Source organism: Danio aesculapii, chromosome 10 (genome assembly GCF_903798145.1).
Source record: "Danio aesculapii chromosome 10, fDanAes4.1, whole genome shotgun sequence".
NCBI lineage: Eukaryota > Metazoa > Chordata > Actinopteri > Cypriniformes > Danionidae > Danio > Danio aesculapii.
Window position 1 is genome coordinate 42,207,371 of NC_079444.1, and position 21,657 is coordinate 42,229,027.

Genomic DNA, 21,657 nt, shown 5'->3' on the forward strand with positions numbered 1-21,657 from the left:
AAAAATACACAAATGCAATTTATTAATTCAAAACACAATTCAAAAATACACAAATCCAATTCGTAAATTCAAAACACGATACAAAAATATGCAAATCCAATACGCGATTCAAAAATACACAAATCCAATTCATGAATTTAAAAAAAATGCAATTCAAAAATACACAAATCCAATTTGTAAATTCAAAACATGATACAAAAAGACGCAAATCCAATACATTAATTCAAAAAACGATTAAAAAATACACAAATCCAATTCGTAAATTCAAAACACGATTCAAAAATACACAAATCCAATTCATGAATAAAAAAAAAATGCAATTCAAAAATACACAAATCCAATTTGTAAATTCAAAACATGATAGAAAAATACGCAAATACAATTCATAAATGCAAAAAAACGATTTAAAAATACGCAAATCTAATTTGTCAATTCAAAACATGATACAAAAATACGCAATTACAATTCGTAAAATCTAAATACAATTTAAAAATACGCATATCCAATTTGTAAATTCAAAACACGATACAAAAATATGCAAATACAATTCGTGAATACATTTTTTAATTTTTTTTAAAATGGATCAATCCAATTCGTAAATTCAAAACATGATTAAAAAATACACAAATCCAATTTGCAAACTCATTAACAATTAAAATGTATGCAAATCAAATTCGTAATTTCAAAACACGATTAAAAAAATACACAAATCCAATTCTTAAAAATAAAAAAGCATAAAAAAAGACTGATTCGCAAATTAAAAAAATAAAATACACAAATCCAATTCGTAAATTTAAAAAACTATTTTAAAATATGCTAATCCAATTCATTTAGCAAAAATATATTGATGGTTTTTACTTGTGAATTCATGAATTTGTTTACAGATGTACGAATTTTATTTTATAAATGTATGATTATCGAGACTGATCTGGCTCCATTAAAGTAATTCCAAACTAAACATCAGCAGTAGGCCTGTCGCAATAATCAATATATCGACTTATCGCACAACACATGGACATGACCCTAATTATTTTTGGTGATGCAATATTTATCGCCCATAACCAAACGATTCTAACAACATTTTAGCAGATTTTTTTCGCTGAAAAAAAAAAAAAATTCATGAGGGTAATAATTCTGACTTCAGCTGCATGATCTCCCAGTAGTCCAAATGCATGGAAAATCCAGCCAGATGCATGCAGCATGCACACACAGGGAAACGCAATTCCCACAAAACATTGCAGCAGTGTTTGAATAAGCCTCCCAGAACGACTACAAATCCAGCATTTTGACAACCATAAGCCTGGTCAATTGAACGGCAATTATGGCGTTAAAACTTCTCGAAGATTTGTCAAGCCGTCCACTTTGTCTTGTGTGACGTTCCTTCAATGCGCGCATTCGGGATGGCTGATGTCTCAGGGATTACGACTGCGCCGCTGCGAAAGTGAAGTGTTTTGTGGATCTAGCGTGTAGCTCTCAGTCGCCACCCTCTAGGCTTTTGTTCGGCCTTTCAGAGCCATACTGAAGCACTGAAAGGACGCTATTCATAAAAGCTCCCATACACTCCCTGCCGCCTCGGCCAAGAGTCACTATAGAACATCCCTCATTTCACACGAGAATCAGGACCGCCTGAAAAAAAAAAAAAGCCCAAACCCCCGGCCCACAAAGAGCGATGACTCCTTAAGATGGGGAAAGGTCTTCAATATGGGCGAGGTTTTTACGGCTGACACCATCACAATACTTGCATACACTCGCTGCTAATGCTAGAAACGCCCTTCAGTGTTCTGACAATTATTTGCAGGCTTAATTGTTGTTTTGAAGACGCTGGACTTAAAGGGATAGCTGAAAATTCTGTCATCATTTATTTAGCCTTCTATTTGTAGTTCCTTCTGTTGAACACAATAAAAAGAAGATATTTTGAAGAATGCTTGTGTTTTTTTTCCAACTAGGGAAGTCAATGGTTCTTCAAAATATCCTCTTTTGCGTTCAGATGAAGAAAGAAACTCACAAAGGTTTGGAATTACTTGAGGGTGAATAAATAACGAGAATTTTTGATGTTGCGTGAACTACCCCCTAAATTTTTATATTATAATACATCAAACTACAAACTGCTCATTATGAATGGATTTAATAGTGATATTAAAAGACTGATGAGATGATACTTACTTCCATATTAAGGTTGATTTTTGTTGTCAAATTAAAGTGGTAGTTCACAATTTCTTTCTTTTGTTGAACAAAAAAGAAGATATTTTGAAGAATGCTGGAAACCTGTAACCATGTTTTTACTATAACTAGGGAAGTCGATGGTTTTCAGCATTCTTCAAAATATCTACTCTTGTGTTCAGCAGGAGAAAGAAACTCATTAAGGTTTGGAGTCACTTGAGGGTGAATAAATAAGAATTTTTGATTTTGCATGAACTACCCCCTAAACAATTTTTGCTGGGAGGCAAAAATAATAATAATAATACATCGAACTACCAGCAACGCATTGTGAATGAGTTTAATAGTGTTGGACTGATATTAAAATACTGATAAGATGATAATTACTTCCACATTATGGCCTGTAAACAATGCACGACTATAAATAAGTTGATTGTCGTTGGGGTTTCTTTGCCATTTAATGGCAACAAGGTCAATAATATGATCTATAATAAACAAAACTACATGGCATTTCAACTTAATAGTGATAGTTCAGTTTCTTTCATCTGTTAAACAAAAAAGAAGATATTTTGAAGAATGCTGGAACCCTATAAGCATATTTCTCCTTCTATGGAAGAATGTTTTGATTTTGCGTGAACTACCCCCTAAACTATTTTCACAGTAATAATAATAATCAAATTACCAACAATGCATTGTGAATGAATATAATAGTGATGGACTGATTTTAAAACACTGATGTGAGGACAATTACTTCCACATTACAGCCTGCAAACAATACATGGGACTAAATAGGTTGCTTTTTTGCAGTTTAATGGCAACAAGGTAAATAATATGATCTATAATAAACAAAACTACATGACATTTCAACTTAAAGTGATACCTCACAATTTCTTTAGTCTGTTGAACAAAAAAGAAGATATTTTGAAGAACGCTGGAAAACTATAACTATATTTTTCCTACCATGGAAGAATTTTTAATTTTGTGTGAACTACCCCCTAAACTATTTTCGCAGGGAGGCAATAACAGTAATAAATCAAATTACCAACAATGCTTTGTGAATGAATATAATAGAGATGGACTGATATTAAACACTGATGTGAGGACAATTACTTCCACATTATAGCCTGTAAACAATACATGGGATTAAGTAGGTTGCTGTTTTCCATTCAATGGCAACAAGGTAAATAATATGATCTATAATAAACAAAACTACAGGAAATTTCAACTTAAAGTAATATTTAAAGTTTTTTTTTTGTCTGTTGAACAAAACATTTTGAAGAATGCTGGAAATCTGAAGGCATCTTTTTCCAACTATGGAAGAATTTTCAATTTTGCGTGAACTACCCCCTAAACTATTAGCAATAATATTAATAAATCAAATTACCAACAATGCATAGTGAATGAATATAATTGTGATGGACTGATATTAAAATATTACCTCCACATTATAGCCTGTAAACAATATAAATAGGTTGCTTTTTTGCCATTTAATGGCAACAAGGTAAATAATATGATCTATAATAAACAAAACTACATGACATTTCAACTTAAAGTGATGGTTCAGTTTCTTTCTTCTGTTCAACACAAAAAGCTATTTTGAAATCTGTTTTTCCTACTATGGAAGTCAATGGTTACCGGTTTCTACCATTCTTCAAAATTCTTCAAAATGGAGTTTTTCTACAGAAAAGTCCATTCATAAAGGTTTGAAACCTCATGAGGATGAGTAAATCATTTTTGGTGAACCATATCCCTATAAGACTGTAATAATTATGTGTTCTTTAATATAAACTAGCTAAATAAAAAACAATTGTTTTGTGATTTTTGGCATCACAACATTATAAATTTATGTTTAAAATACATAACTGTTGAGATCTGTTAAGTAAATACATTGCTTTTCTTTAATTAGGGAAGCTGTAACATTACCAAGCCTTCCTAAATTTACAAGATCAGTCCCAAAACTATAAATGATGTCATAAATATCCCAAATTTGAGGTGAATTTTTTTACTTTTCCAGCACTTTACTGTACTTAAACTGTGGTAAATTACCTATGTACACACAGATATGTACATAATCATCGCATTATATTAGATGCTATTTATTAATAGTATTCTTGGGGATATTTTTGATATTTGCCCCAAGCCAATTATCACTCAGTATCATTGAAATACTGTCATTTACTCTTGAAGTCAACGTAAACCAGAAGCTGCGGCCGTTTTTTTTTCGTATTGTGACGCAGTTCCTAGAGAAATGGTATATTAAATGAGAAAACAGTGGGCGTGGCTTGTGTTTTCTACTGCAAGCTGATTGGATGTAGTAAAGTCATTCAGAAAGATCTGGAAAAGGGTTGGTGGAGAGTTATTACAACCTAACAGACTCCTCCTCCTCATCATTTCTGTTTGTTGTGCAGCTGGAGGGGCGTGGTTAAGTTTGTTAGCCCCGCCCAATAGCTCAGACAGACGTAATCTGACAATTGAACTGAAAACAAACAGGGGAACACATGGATTTTCAGATTTCAAGGGTAAACTATTTTGTTTTTCTGAATGACATGCTCAGATAAATTGTTCACCACTAAACTAGTAATGTGAGCTAACGATCAACATGTTTAATTTTGATTTCTTGGGGACTTTAAATGACATGCTTTAATAAAATTAGCCTTTATGTATTTAAATGTTGAATATAAAGTATGATATTATCTGAAAAATGTTTAAACAGGAAACTATTCGGTAAGATAAACGAACATGAAAGCAACACACTGAATTTTCAAGCACAAAAATCGAAGCACATTTCAAAACACTAGAGTCTAAAACTCGAGCATTTTCAAAGGTTTCCTAGCACCATTACGAATAACTTATCAGGTCTCCACTCGAGCTGAATTTTACAAAGCATAACAAAGTCATGCTCTATATCAGCTTCGCACACATTTATCAGGTTTCAGAAGTCAGCAGACATGCATTCCTTGTGCTAAAGGTAACATTACAAGGGGGAAGACAGCAGTAATTAATAGTGCAGCATGATAACCGTATCACAAGCAACTGATCGAACAAGCAATGGGCTGAAAGTACGGCTCACCCTACAAGAAAATCCTGATGCTGCTGATATCAGATCTCCCATGGCCTTTTCAGCCTGGCATGAAGCAGCAGGCACAACAAGGCCATGTGAGACAGAAGAGGGCTGCGATGAGATAACACGTTATCACACCGTTCACGTGCTCTAACAGGACGCACACACACATGCTTTGGCCTGGGGCTGCGCAATATGATGATATATACGGTTGAAGTCAAAATTATTCACCCTCTTTTTCAAATATTTCCTAATTTATGTTTAACAGAGCAAAGGGAATTTTCCTATAATATTTTTTCTTCTGGAGAAAATCTAATTTGTTTTATTTCAGCTAGAATAAAAGCATTTTTTTAAACCATTTAAGTGCACCTATGATGAAAATCATCTTTAGTAAGCTGTTTGGACAGAATCGTGTGTAGGTATAGTGTATCCATAGTCATATTGGGGTGATATAAACACAATAAGTCTCTTTTTTTTTTTAATTTCCTGATGTTAAAATAGGATCTAAATCCCTCCCATTTTCAGGCCGACCACAACGTGACACAGGAGTGCGGTTTCCCCGCCCACCGAATTGATTGACAGCCGCGTATTACCATAACTCCATAGTAACGCATATAATCACATCAACAACACAGGACGTGCGCAAAGCAACTGGGATTAAAAGATCTGTTCAGCTCTCTGTGATCATCAGTCATCATCAAACGTGATCAAAAATGAGTTTAAAACGTTTATATAACAGTGCATGTTTGCAATAAAGGAAGTTAAAGACTGTCAAATCGCTGTAATTCATCACCACAGCCGCATAGTGTCAGTACAATTGTAAAAGACGACGCTTCAATCCTAGATTGTGGACATTAAATCCGGTTTATTTTGTACATTAACGTAACTGATATCCATACAGCAGTGGATCCTGTCACATTTGCCACGCAAAGTTAAACGCGCGCTGTGTGTTTGTTTGTGTATGCGTGAACTTTGTAACGACATTGTGTGTGACTCATTGTTGCAGAAAGGCTTGAATTAACTCCAACAAATACATTAAATAATCAAGTTCCTACTGTAGTATTTCTCAAACGTTACGTGAGATCTGCTTTCTTCATGTCTGTCATTAGCTACATTTCCATCCACCTATTTTTAAAATATTTTTCATGCGCATATCCAAAATGCGCATAAAAAAAAACAAAATTAAAAATTTAAAAAATTAGTTGATGGAAACGCCATGATGCGCATAAATTTTGAAAATGCGCATTAAAAAAATGTATGCACATAACTGAGTAGGATAAACTTTTTATTCGATAATTAAAGATGGAAACACTTTTACCGAACAAATTCCAGTATGTGTATTAAAAGTCATGTGATTTTGTTATAAGAGATCATGTGATGATGAAAATGTGTGTAAGTAGATAAACCAGCAGGCTGAGCACACTGTAAAACATCTGAAATGTTGTTTTGGTCATTTTAAAACGCCTTAACCGTTTCAGTATTAGTGTTATCATATTATTAATGACCTCCAGAATAGTCAAGAGCATCTGTGCTCCGCATCTCATGCCTTCAAACGCCACCACGCGTTCATTGTGTGTCGGTATCGTCTTCTAAGATGCAGGTCATTTATTAAATAAAGAAAAGATTGACGCAGATTCTCATACTGCTGCAAATTCAGTTTTTACTGTTGATATTTGGCGCCAGTTAATCAGGAAGTGACGATTTAGTTCTTTTTGACTCGTTAAATGGGGACGCTGCTTCTTCCGCATGTCTCTAATGCGATATTCCAGTTTTTCGCATAAAGTTAATTCGTATTTTTGGATGGAAACACAGCTTCTGTGCTGTTTATCTGACACAGCCGAGGCGGAGATTGAGGCACACTCTAACAGGCACGTGGGAACGGTGGGTGGGAAGAACTAGCATTAAAGGCACAGACAACAAAAACAGACACAATGTGCTCATAGCAGAAAATCCCAATATTCAGAAAGGTCTATTAATAATCTGATGGGTGTTTTGAGCTGAAACTTTACAGACACATTCTGGAGACATAAAAGACATAAAGTTGAAGTCAGAATTATTTGCCCTCCTGTTTATTTTTTCCGCAATTTCTGTTTAACAGAGAGCAGATCTCTTCAACACATTTCTAAACATAACAGTTAATAACTCATTTCTAATAACTGATTTATTTTCTCTTTGTCATGATGACAGTAAATAATATTAGACTAGATATTCTTCAAGACACTTCTGTACAGCTTAAAGTGACATTTAAAGGCTTAACTAGGTTAATTAGGGTAACTAGGCAGGTTAGGGTAATTAGGCAAGTTATTGTATAATGATGGTTTGTTCTGTAGACTATCGAAAAAAAATAGCTTAAAGGGGCTAATAATATTGACCTTAAAATGGTTTTTAAAATATTAAAAACTGCTTTTATTCTAGCCGAAATAAAACAAATAAGACTTTCTCCAGAAGAAAAAATATTATCAGACATACTGTGAAAATTTCCTTTCTCTGTTTAACATAATTTGGGAAATATTCAAAAAATAAACATAATAAAAAAATAAACATATTTTTAAATTAAACAATTTAAAGGGGGCTAATAATTCTGACTTTAACTGTACATTAAATCTTAAAACGGGTAAAATAGGTGCCCTTCAAGCAATATTTTTGTTTGTCTACAGAACAAACCACATATACAATGACTTAACTAATTACTCTAACTTTACCCTAATTAACCTAGTTAAGCCTTTAAATGTCACTTTAAGCTGAATACTAGTATCCTGAAAAGTAGTCTAATATTATGTGCTGTCATCATGACAAAGAAAAAGAAATCAGTTATTAGATCTTAAAAATCTTAGTAAAAATCTTCTCTCTGTTAAACAGAAATTGGGGAAAAAATATACAGTTGGGCTAATAATTCTGTATATCGTTCTCAGGATATGAGATGACTTACGAGACTTTGGCCGAATGCCTGCATTCTCACCCACCTGGCACCCTCATCCCCACAGCTTGCTTGTGTTTTTTGTTTTTTTTTCCCCCATAATGCATCACCCCTAACATCCCCCAGCACCCCTCTCTCTCTCTCCCCATCCCGAGGCCCCAGGAAGCTCTGACTGCGAGGTAATAACTGAAAACAGCTGTTAAAAATACCAGACTGATGAAGCCTGAAGCCCCCCCACCCCCTTAAACTTTATCCCCAGCACAATCAAGTTTTATTAGCATGGAGTGATGCATGAAGTCAGTACGCAGCTCTGAGCGAGAGAGAGAGAGAGAGAGAGACGTTTTGGGGTTTTTTTGTGAAGGAAAGGGAGTCGGCGGGGGTGAAATTCACTGCAGGACATGTGAGCGAACATGAAGTGGTTTTTGATGAGCGCTGAACACTGCCAGCGCAAAAACTTATCAATGGAGAATGACATCAGCGACTCTCACTTAGAGATGTGATGGTATATGCAAATCATATCTTGCGATTATGGTGACCAAAACTATGCTCAAAAGTAAATGTAACACACACTTAAAGGGATAGTTCACCCAAAAATAAACATTCTGGTCATCATTTACTCAGCCTTGACTTGTTTCGAAGCAGTTTGAGCTGTTTTATTCTTCTGCTGAACACAAAAGAAGAGATTTTGAAGAATGTTGGAAACCTGTGACTTCCATAGTATTTGTTTTTCCTACTATGGAAGTCGTTGGTGACAGGTTTCCAACATTCTTCGAAATCTCTTCTTTTGAGATCTACAGTAATTATTTTTAACAAGGGTGATTAAATTGTGACAGAATTAAAATTTTAGGGTGAACTGTCCCTGCAAAGTCTCAAACTCAATTCCTGGAGGGCCGCAGCTCTGCACAGTTTTGCTCCAACCCTAATCAAACACAGCTGATCCAACTAACCAAGGTGTTCATGACTCTTTTGAACACCTTGATTATTTGGATCAGCTGTGTTTGATTAGGGTTGGAGCAAAACTGTGCAGAGCTGCGGCCCTCCAGGAATCCAGCTTGAGACCTATGCAGTTTAAAGCATTCCACCAAGTTTTGTATATGAAAACGCAGCTTTATGCAATGCTGTAACAAACTACATTAGCATGCATCCCTGCATATTGGATTTGTTCACTTATATTTGTATAATTTTGTGTACATAAATAGATATATTTGATTTTTATTCAATGTATAAGTTAAAGCTGCACTTGAAAACTGCCTCAGAGATCCATGTTTACATTGTTTTACATAATGCATAAAGCTGCTTGATAAAAGCCAAACAGTATTGTGCGATTTAACGACAATATCTAATTGCAATTTTTTCTAATAGATGATGCGATTTAATTTGGTAAAGTAATAATAAATAGCACACATTTTCAATGAAATATAATTATTCATTTTCTTTTCGACTTAGTCCCTTTATTAATCAGGGCTCGCCACAGTGGAATGAACCGCCAACTTCTCCAGCACATGTTTTACACAGCGGATGCCCTTCCAGCTGCAACCCATCACTGGGAAACACCCATACACACTCATTCACACACATACACTACGGCCAACTTGGCTTACCCAATTCACCTATAGCGCATGTTTTTGTGCTTGTGGGGGAAACCGGAGCACCCTGGGGAAACCGGAGCACCCGGAGGAAACCCACGCCAACACGGGGAGAAGAAGCAAACTTCACACAGAAATGCCCACTGACCCAGTTGAGGCTCGAACCAGTGCCTCCCACTGCGCCACCACGTCGCCCCTATTAATATATATTCTCTACATAAACATGCATTTACATTGAAGCCTTTCGCAATTAAAACAAATAAAAGAAATCGTAATGTTATAGGATTTATTAAGAGTTTTCAAAATCGTGATAATCAATCATATATATATATATATATATATATATATATATATATATATATATATATATATATATATATATATATATATATATATATATATATAAAGAAAATCTAAAACAATACTTACTGCCAGAAAATTTACTGTGGTTTACCATGTAAAATGTACCCTAAATATGTTCAAAAATACAAAAAAAAGGCATTCCACAACAATTATATCTGAAACACGACCAAACAACAAATACAATTTTTATGCAATTCTGAGACAAACTACATTAACATCGATGCCTGCATTCTAATCTAAAGAATTTATTTACATTCATTCATTTTCTTTTCTGCTTAGTCTCTATTTCAGGGGTCGCCACAGCAGAATGAACCGCCAACTTATCCAGTATATGTTATACGCAGCGGATGCCCTTCCAGCTGCAATCTATCTCTGGGAAACATCCATACACACTCACTCACACTCGAATTACGAAATTACACTACGGACAATTTAGCCTACCCAATTCACCTATACAGCATTCCTTTGGACCAGGGGTGGGCAAACTCGGTCCTGGAGGGCCGGTGTCCTGCACAGTTTAGCTCCAACACTAATCAAACACACCTGAACAAGCTAATCAGTGTCTTCAAGATCGCTAGAAATCCATGAGCAGGTGTGTTTGATTAGAGTTGGAGCTAAACTGTGCAGGACACCGGCCCTCCAGGACCGAGTTTGCCCACCCCTGCTTTGGACTGTGGGGGAAACCTTTCCATATATGTAACAACAAAATATGTGTCAGATTTTTGGTACTATATGAAGAACTGCTATCTATTGACAGTGATAATATTAAGATAGCTCTCCTTAATTAATAAATGTATTTATTTTCATGCACTTCTATTGTAATATGGTTGCTTGTTTCCTTATTTTTCCTCTCTGTAAAATGCAGCTAACGTAACTAATGTAATCTAACGTATTTTAACTCTTTTATACTGATGTCCTGATTATGTTTGTATATATTCATTCATTCATTTTCCTTCGGCTTAGTCCCTTCATTCATCAGGGGTTTCCACAGCAGAATGAACCACCAACTATTACAGCATATGTTTTACACTGCGGATGCCCTTCCAGCTGCAACTCAGTACTGGGAAACACCCATACACACTCGTTCCCACACACACTCATACACTAGAGCCAATTTAGTTCATCTAATTCCCCTATAGCGCATGTGTTTGGACTGTGGGGGAAACCGGAGCACCCGGAGGAAACCCGGAGAACATGCAGACTCCACACAGAAATGCCAACTGGCCCCGCCGGGACTCGAACCAACAACCTTCTTGCTGTAAGGAGACAGTGCTGACGACTGAGCCACCGTGTCACCCTTGATTATATTTAATTTCTACAAAAAAAATATTATTTCACACACACGCACACACACGCACGCACACACACGCACACACACGCACACACACGCACACACACACACACACACACACACGCGCGCACACTGTACAAGCAATTATTCAAAAAGTATAGATGACAATAAAATTAAATAACAGATCCACTGCTTTAAGAGATTTCTGCTTCATTTCAGCAAAAACACAAACAGATTTACAGCGCAGTGTAATGATGACGGCGCTCTCGCTATCTACACATTATTGTAAACACAACAAGACCATACGAAGATAATTGGCCAAAGAGATAAAGCCTGGGCAAAAAAAAAAAATGGAGCAAACTCTGAACGCTTCCATGCAGCAGTGCAGGACGTGATACGATCAACAGGAAAGAGATCTGCGTTACGGCTCTGGCCTTGGGAACGGCTCCTGCATTCCTTTATCTACTTCCTGTAGCATTTCTTCAGCCCCTGTGGTTCGCCCTCACGTACAGATTCATAAACCACACTCCGTTCGGGAGGAGCGTCTGTAAATTAGGCTTTATTTTGTGCCTGGTTTGTAAAAAAAAACTAATCCGACGTACAGAGCGAAGCCAAGCTTGTGCGGAAAACCAGAGGGAAATAATGTTTAGCTTGACATTTTCTTGCTTTAAAGACTTTCTGGTTTTAATCTCAGTCAATAATCAAGTTACCAGAGAGGGTCTCTTCAGTGGAACCAATCCAACTTTATAAACAGTAACAGGAAAACTAAGCTTTGTTCACTCATTCAGTAATGCCTATAGTGAGCGGTCATTTTGTATATATGGTATATGGTAATTTTATATACGGTAATTTTATTGACATATATTGAGACCGTGTTCACTCATTCACTAATCCCTATATAGTGAGTGCACTACATTGGGAAAGAGTGAATGAAAATGACTTAGTGAATTTATCTATTAGCAACAGTGATGTAAATAATGTGAGCCGGAGAATAAATTCCTTATTACCATTAAATCTACCATCGTTTAACCCTTTATTGGGTGAAAAAAAAAGATTTATGGTCATTTTTTGACATTGATTATAAATATATATTGAGATCCTGTTCACTCATTCACTAATACCTATATAGTGAGCGCACTACATTGGGAATAAGTGAATGAATTCATTATTAACATTACATCTACCATCGTTTAACCCTTTATTGGGTGAAAAAAAAAGATTTATGGTCATTTTTTGACATTGATTACAAATAGATATTCAGATCTTGTTCACTCATTCACTAATGCCTATATAGTGAGCGCACTACATTGGGAAAGAGTGAATGAAAATGACTTAGTGAATTTATCTATTAGCAACAGTGATGTAAATAATGTGAGCCAGAGAATAAATTCATTATTACCATTAAATCTAGCATCATTTAACCCTTTATTGGGTGAAAAAAAAGACTTATGGTCATTTTTTGACATTGATTAAAAATATATGTTAAGATCTTGTTCACTCATTCACTAATTCCTATATAGTGTGCGGACTACATTGGGAAAGAGTGAATAAATTCATTATTAACATTACATCTACCATCGTTTAACCCTTTATTGGGTGAAAAAAAAGATTTATGGTCATTTTTTGAAATTGATTACAAATATATATTGAGATCTTGTTCACTCATTCACTAATACCTATATAGTGAGCGCACTACATTGGGAATAAGTGAATAAATTCATTACTAACATTACATCTACCATCTTTTAACCCTTTATTGGGTGAAAAAAGAGGATATATTGTAATTCTATTGACATCAATTACAAATATATATTTAGAAATTGTTCACTAACCCCTTTATAGTAAGTGCACTACATTGGGAAAGAGTGAATGAAAATGACTTAGCGAATTTGTCTATGAGCAACAGTGATGTAAATAATGTGAGCCAGAAGATTCAGCATGAACATTAAATCTAGCATCGTTTAACCATTTATTGGGTGAAAAAAAAAAGAGCATACATTGTAATTTTACTTACATTTATAACAAATATATATTGAGATCTTGTTCACTCATCCACTGATCCCTATATAGTGAGCGCACTAGATTGTAAAAAAGTGACTGAAAATGACTTAGGGAATTTATCTGTTAGCGACAGTGATGTAAATAATATCAGCAAGAGGATAATTTCATCATTTACACTAGACCTACTGTTGATTAACCCTTTATTGGGTGAACAAAATCCTGTATGGTAATTTTATTGCCATTGATTACAAATATATATTGAGCTCTTGTTCACTCATTCACTGATCCCTATAAAACTACATTGGCAAAGAGTGAATAAAAACTGATTATTAGCGACAGAGATGTAAATAATGTGAGCAAGAGAAGTAACAGGAAGTTCATCATTAACATTACATCTACCATCGTTTAACCCTTAATTAGGTGAAAAAAAACATATATGGTAATTTTATTCATATATATATAGCTCAAAAGACTTGTAATAACCCCCAGTAACACTCCATGGTTTTCCAATGATTATTTGAATTAGGGCTGCACAATATATTGCTATATAAATATCATAATTTTTTGACTGACTCCTGATGTTATTATCATGGATATCAAAATGATTTTAATGCATAGTACCACAGATTTTTCTCTGTTTCAATGTTGAGCTGTATTTTTTGTATTGTTTTTGCCCTGTTTGCTCTTTAGTTGTGTTGTATAATTAGTTTTTAATGATGTAAAACACTTCAGTCAAAACTGGTTGTAGTGCAGTGCTTTATAAATAAATGTTGATTGATTGATTGATTGATTGATTGATTGATTGATTGATTGATTGATTATGGCTTACATTATGAATAAAATTTGCCACCACTGGTGAATTTATAAAAATCCATTTTAAATCAGAGTTGATTATGGGTAAAAAGTACTGTATGTATGTAGGGATTTAAATCATTCACTCAGGATATAGACACCATTACAAAATGGTAGACATTTGCTATAGTGCACTATATAGTAGGTTTATAGTAGTCGATTCTATATCAAGTGATTCTGAATCAACTTTCAAAAGTTCAGAATCTACTCTGTATTCAATTTTGAGTGTGATGATGCCAGCGTGAGCTTGAAAAAGAAAAATAATAAGTACAGACATATATACTTCCAAATTCACCACATTTGGATACTAATGGACAAATTTAACAATTTTAAATGCATGTTACATCGCTACGCTCACTAAAGAGAGTTCTTAATGTCTCTTAACTAAAATCAATTCCAACATATTGCCTGAATATCATCTTCCTATAAACATTTTTACTTTGAAGACATTCCTTTGTTAAAAAGTTATAAAACAAACAGAAAAAAGACAATGCTTTCTTTTGTAGATCCTTGTAATCTGGCTTTTCAATGTTACGTTAAGAGCTTGTCAAACTTTTTTTTAATAAAATATACAATTTTTAAGATGGCAGTCCAATCATAAACAAAAGCAGAGAAACTCCAATTCTGGTTAAAAATGTAAAGTTAGAAAAAAACAAATATGGAAAACGAAAATCAGGAATAGTTTTGGAATCGAATCGTGATGACTTACTGAATCTGAATGGGATATGATCGCAAAGTTGCCCAGGGAGCGGTTTTGAACACATCTTCTAGTTTACTTCTGGCCTTCTAACAAAACTCAGCATTCACAGAGCACACGCAGCTAAAGAGAGACTGAAATATTTCTAAATTAATTTGGATTTGTTTAGTTTATCCTTACAGAATTAAAAAACATCCCAGCCCATAGCGCATTAAGTCCGGATAAAATTTTAAAACAAGGATTTTAAACACATGGTATGATGCAACGCTCAATAAAGCGATTTTTTTATGTCTCTTAACTAAAATTAATTCCAACATAAAGCCTGAATATCATCTTTATATACACATTTTTGCTTTGAAGACATTTTATTGTAAAAAGTTATAAACAAACAGAAAAAAACAATGCTTTCTTTTGTAGATCCTCATAATCTGGCCTTTCAATGTTACATTAAGAGCTTCTTAATTAACTTTTTTCATAAAATATAAAATTTTTAAGATGGCAGTACTGTCATGTATGTATTACAATCATAAAAGCAGAGAAACTCATATTCTGGTTCAAATGTAAAGTTAGAACAAAAATAAATATGAAAAATGTAGATAAAGAATCATTTTGGAATCGAATAGTGATGACTCCCAGAATCTGAATCAGATATGATCGCAAAGCTGTCCAGTATTTAGTTTAGGATTTGTTTGGTTTATCCCTACAGAGCGATAAAAAACATTCTAGTACATTTAGCGCATTAAGTCGGGATCAAATTGTAAAACAATTTTTTTTTCAATACATGGCATGTCATTATGCTCACTAAAGCGAGATCTCTAAAAGCAATTCCAATACAATGCCCAAATATCATCTTTATATAAACATTTTAGCTTTGAAGTCATTTCTTTGTTAAAAAGTAACAAACAATAAATAAATAATGCTTTTTTTTGTGGAATACAAACCTTTTCCCCTTTCAATGTTACATTAAGAGCTAGTTAGTGAGCTTTTTAAATAAAATATACACTTTTTAAGATGGCAGTAATGTCATGCATAGATTTCTATCATAAACAAAAGCAGAGAAACTCCAATTCTGGTTCAAATGTAAAGTTAGAACAAAAATAAATATGAAAAAAGTCGATAAAGAATCATTTAGGGATCGAATAGAGATGACTCCCAGAATCTGAATCAAATTGAATCATTAAGTTTCTAATAATTCCCACAACTTAGTGCATAGGGAGCAGTTTTGAACACATCTTCTGCTTTACTTCTGGCCTTCTAACAAGACTCGGCATTCACAGAGCACACTCAGCTAAAGAGAGACTGAAATATTTCTAAATTAATTTGGATTTGTTTGGTTTATCCTTACAGAATGAAAAAACATCCCAGCCCATAGCGCATTAAGTCGGGATAAAATTGTAAAGCTGTGTTTGTTCGGTCATTTGTGCAAACATTCGTACACCGGTTTTCAGGTTTCCTGAAGCGTCCTGCACTACAGGAATGCTGTCTTAACTTAAAGGCCTGGACAATGTCCCCTCTGTAGGCGAAGACGGCGGTGGGACGGACCCGAGACGGGAGGGGGGGTGCCTGGTTTCTCTCTCTCCATCTTCCCCCACCCGTCTCGGAGTGCTGAGTGTGTGGAAAAGGCTTGGGCTGTTGACAGGGCTGTTCTCCTGAGCACTGTTTGTTTATGTAAAATGAGGCCCTTCTCGTACGCAGGACAATTCCTCTGTTTACTTTATATTGTCTCGTAGGTCTTAAAATACCGTCGTAAGAGAAGAGAGTTTGAAAGATGGAGGGGAAGAGAATGTCAGTCAAAACCGTGCAGATATATGCCATCGTGAGCTACTAAGTGCACTTAAGTTTAATTAATATCATGAGTTAGCATGTGTTGAGACTTATACAAGTGGATACGCAAGCGTGAAGGGCTTCCAAAACAATTAAAGTTGCTCAAGTTCTCGCTTTATTGCGATTTGTTGTCATTTGCCACACCTAAATCGCTAATTTTGAACTATACAAAGATCGAGAGCCAATTAGAATTGAGCAGAGTTAACAGAACTTGTGTGTTTAAAGGGGTAGTTCACGCAAAAAATGAAATTCAGTCCTTTACAAATGAGGCCCTTCTTATACTCGGCAATTTCTCTGTTTACTTTATATGGTCTCGTAGGTCTTAAAATACCGTCGTAAGAGGAGAGAGTTTGAAATATGGAGGGGAAGAGAGAATGTCAGTCAAAAACATACAGATATGTCATGTTGAGCTACTAAATGCTCTTAAGTTTAATTAATATCATGTGTCGAGCCTTATACAAGTGGATACGCAAGTGTGAAATGCTTCGAAAACAATTAAAGTTGCTCAAGTTCTCGCTTTATTCAGAATTGTTGTCATTTACCGCACCTAAATTGTGGCCATTATTACAAATATAACGATCACGTTTTTTTTCATGATTGTATGAGAAGAGACTTATTATTAGAATCGTTCATTTTAAACTATACAAACGTCAAGAGCCAATCAGAATTGAGCAGAGTTAACAGAACTTGTGCGTTTAAAGGGGCAGTTCATGTAAAAATGAAATTCTGTCCTTTACAAATGAGGCCCTTCTTCTACTCAGCACAATTACTCTGTTTACTTTATATGGTCTCTTAGGTCTTAAAATACCGTCGTAAGAGGAGAGAGTTTGGGTTCAGTCAAAAACGTGCTCGAACAATACCGATGTGTGACATCATGACCTACTAAGTGCACTTAAGTTCAATTAATATCACTGGTTAGCAAGTGTCGAGTCTTAAACAAATGGATACGCAAGTGTGAAGCGCTTCCAAAACAATAAAAGTTGCTCAAGTTCTCGTTTATTCTGAATTGTTGTAGCCTGCCACACCTAAATTGTGGCAATTATTACAAATATAACAATCGTATTACAAATATAACGAAACAAACACGTTTAATAACCGTATGAGAAGTGGGAAGAAGAAACTTATTATTAGAATTGCTCATTTTGAACTATACAAACATCGAAAGTGAATCAGTATCGAGCAGAGTTAAAGGAACTTGTGCATTTAAAGGGATAGTAAAATAAAATTATGTCATTTAATTGCTACAAGCATGTTTGAGTTTCTATCTTGTCGAACTCAGAGGATATTTTGAAGTTGGCTTTCTTCAAAATGTTGCCTTGTGTTAAACAGAACTCAAACCTAAAGGTTTCAACATGGATGATGAACAGTAAATGGTGAGTACATTTTAATTCTAGGGTGCGCTGTCACTTTAAATTGGCACAAAACAGAGCCAAAGTGAGCAAATTATCATTGGTGTGATTTAGTGTGAATGTTAATAGAGTTATTATTGTCATTCTTGGTCTGAATGGATCTTTTTGGAGAGTTTATGTTAGCATCTAGCAAACTTCACCAGACTTAATTAATAAACAAATCATTACGGTCACACCAAGAGAGCCGAGATAAACAAGTCAAACAAGATTAGCCTAACAACATGATATTGACTAATCGGCACACAAAAGCACTGGACTTTTGCCCTGCTTGTTTACTCTGACTAGAATATAATTAAATCAATTAGGAAACATTATTTAATAAGGAAGTGATAATTAGCAAACAATGAGCCAGTCTGTTAAACTGATGTGGATGTTGAAAAACTACAAAAGTGCTGAATTAGCATTAGCAAAATGAGGACATTGTGGAAGATAAAACCTTAAGTAACTTCAACCTGGGGTCAAAGCAAATCTCGTTAAAGCCTACTAACTTAGTTAAGAAAGCTAAACCTTCTAATAAGAAGCCCTTGAGTGTTTTCCATCATACAAACCAAACAAAAAAACTGAAAATAAAGCTCCTTCCCATAGCAGGTTGTGTTTACGTTGGAAATCCAGTGCCAACAGTTACTGTAAACAATTTTCAGCTTCGCTTCAGTAACATTACATGCTTTTTTTTCGCTCTCTCGCATAGACTGAGTGGCGCTTCACAAACTTTTGTACTCCAAAACTATACACAACCTTGCTATTGTACACCGAGAAAGACACGGCTTGCCTTCGGGCTCACACACACACATAAACACACACATGAGCAGGCCAGAAGTCAGATGTTATTATCCATCTTATCTGCTAGAATCACAGTCGCTCTTTGTTACAGCTGTTAAAGGTAACCTGTTTCCCCTAGTCGAAGCGCTCATGCGACAGCAGCCATTCTCTGGCTATAATGCTATTTGACGAGTTGAAAAAAGCATTGTGCTGCAAACAAGCAAGCCTAATGCCACATCTAATAACCAAGTGTATGCCCAACAGATTTATGCATTCTCACGAGTTCGCAGCAACACAATGAGCACAATGAATGAATGTTTATCACCACGGGCTTGCTGAAATTTTTCCACAATGACATGTTAGCCTATGTTGGCATGCCTCATCACTTATACACTGACACGGCAGCTTTAGAAAGCAACAGGCAAATATTGCACACACAAAAAAAAGAGAAAGAAAAGCAATGGGCGCCTTCTCCAGACATCCTTCAGTGGAGCTAAATGGAGGAAGGCAAACATATGCGGCAATTTGCCTGCGATTCAAACACCTCGGTGGGGGCTTTGCTGCTCAGGTAGCCAAACCGCCCCCCTAGGTGAAGATGTCATTAAGATAATGGGCATCCAGCAGAGACCTCCGATAGGGCCGTCAAGCGGTAACTAATGATAACAATAGTCGCTTAACAGCCCTCTAATTGAAAGACAGTTTCACTGATGGGGAAGAACTTTATCTTGGTGGATCTCAATGTGGCTCAAATGAACTCAAAGGTCTGCATGACATAAGCCATAAAAACAAATCGCACGCAATCAGAACCACCTTCCTGCTTTCGATATCTAGTCGTAAATTCAGCTCTTTAACATCCTATCGTACAACAACAAAGGGAGTAAAGACACATTCCTGACACGGAAAGCTGGATGAATCCTATCTGCCTGGGCTTGCCTCCAGTTTGTCGCCTGTTATGATAATGGAAAATTAATTGTGCAGACATCTCGCTAAGAAAAGTCAATTTTCGTGCCATTGGGGGCGGTAAATAAAGACCTCTTTTGTGCTGGGGTGAGCCCAAGTAAATGACTTATTGTGCAATGCATGAGAATGGCCTCTTAAAGCATGCATGCATGCTCAAGACTCAACAAGTGGTTGAAACTAAGGTAAACTTTTAAAACACAAAGCTTTCTAAAGTGTTTACTACAGTCTTAAAATGGACACTAAAGAAACGCTGGGGGTTCTGGTAGCGAATATGGCGCACATTTTAACGCGCGTTTTGCAGCCGAAAAAAAAATCGCGGAGTTCAGGATGACGTCACGAAGGTGATAGTCGCGTTTAAAGTGAAATTGCACGTACCGTTCGTGTGCTGGGAGATAGCGATCCGTTGGAGAGGTATGGATTGGTGATATCTGGGATCATGAGAAACGGATAACCAGCATAAGTGGGTCCCTTAAAAAATCCTCCATCTTGTTGTCGTCTCAAAGCTTTGAGGGGGAATACAGAAAACGTATAATTTAAGCATTAATGAATCATACGAAATGAAATACATCTCAAAGTGTGTTGTTATTATATTTGTTTACCTTCCGCAAAGTATTCTCTCTGTTTCTCGTAACTTTCTAGATCTGGTCTCGGTCGAGGACGTCTATCTGTTTGCTTGCATTTGGGAAATATAAGACAACGGTTTAGTTTAAACGCTACTAATGATGACTTGTATGAATGTAAATACAACACACAAGTGTTTAGCTTACTTCGGAGTCTGATGAGCTGCTGTTGTTCTCGGACTCGTTGACTAGTGAGGATTTGACCTCGTCCAGATCCCTCTCCGACGACACATTTTCGGATATTTTCTCCTCTTGTTCGCCCTCGTCTTTGAAGGAAATAAGTTCATCATTTGCTCCCAGGTCATCACCTCCTCCTCCGTTTAACTGAGGCATGTTGGCACTTTAAAAGAAACCCCAAATGTCTGCTTAAAGCGAAACTTTCCTGTGTGTCGGCGAGAGCTGTTGTAATCCGAACTAACCCCAAATCTTACAAGCGCGACCGTGGAGGCTAGAAAAAACCAAACATTCCCAATCTTCCCATGATCAGATCAGAAGGGTCGTGGGTTGAAGAATCTGGGTTTTATTTCCAAATAAAAACCACTCTGAAATAAACCCCCAAAACAGTCCACGGGCATCATTTAATATCCATCCGCGCTGCCGGAATCTTCGGATACTCCTGCAAAAAGTAAGTTACGGGAGAAAGAAAAAGTTTCGCGAAACAAAGGTGTGGATACAAAAGTTTCAGCCGCTTCAGAGTTTCTCTTCCAAACGCTTAAAGCTCAGTGTGTCAATCCCATGGTTTTGATTGAAAGCGCACTAACTTCTCCAACTGTATGTTTAATATTTACAATTGGGCTCCGGTGACAGTCTCGAATGTGGATAAAGAAACATTTGTATCCCTGGATGTTAGAAGCGGAGTGGGGCAGAAGGAAGAAACACCCTCATCAGAATGGAGGAGGAGGAGCCTGAGATGTAAACCGACACTCTGTTCACACGACGGAGCCCTTAAAGAGACAGTACACACTTCTGAAAGAGAGATTTGCTTCATCACAACACAACAGTAATCACAGTACCATTAAAAATCATTAATTTTAGTGTCAACAAATAATGTTTATGTATATATAGTATGCCTAGATAGGTTTCTTGATTATTACTGTGATGCAGCTTAGAAACAATCTGAGTTTAAAGTGCTATATAAATTCAAAACATTTATCTATCTA

The 21,657-nt window shown here is 35.8% G+C and overlaps 1 protein-coding gene across 1 annotated transcript in view; it reads right to left on the reverse strand.

Annotated features, from left to right (window-relative positions):
- Nucleotides 1-21,385, reverse strand: part of tcf7l1a (transcription factor 7 like 1a) — a 96,236-nt gene extending 74,851 nt beyond the window's left edge. Inside the window, exons 1-3 of the mRNA XM_056466446.1 lie at nucleotides 20,645-21,385; nucleotides 20,477-20,549; nucleotides 20,253-20,380 (exon numbers count right to left, since the gene is read on the reverse strand). Of these exons, the coding sequence (XP_056322421.1) occupies nucleotides 20,253-20,380; nucleotides 20,477-20,549; nucleotides 20,645-20,830 (387 nt within the window). The 5' untranslated portion in view covers nucleotides 20,831-21,385. The remainder of the gene's footprint in view (nucleotides 1-20,252; nucleotides 20,381-20,476; nucleotides 20,550-20,644) is intronic.
- Nucleotides 21,386-21,657: the final 272 nt, after the last annotated feature.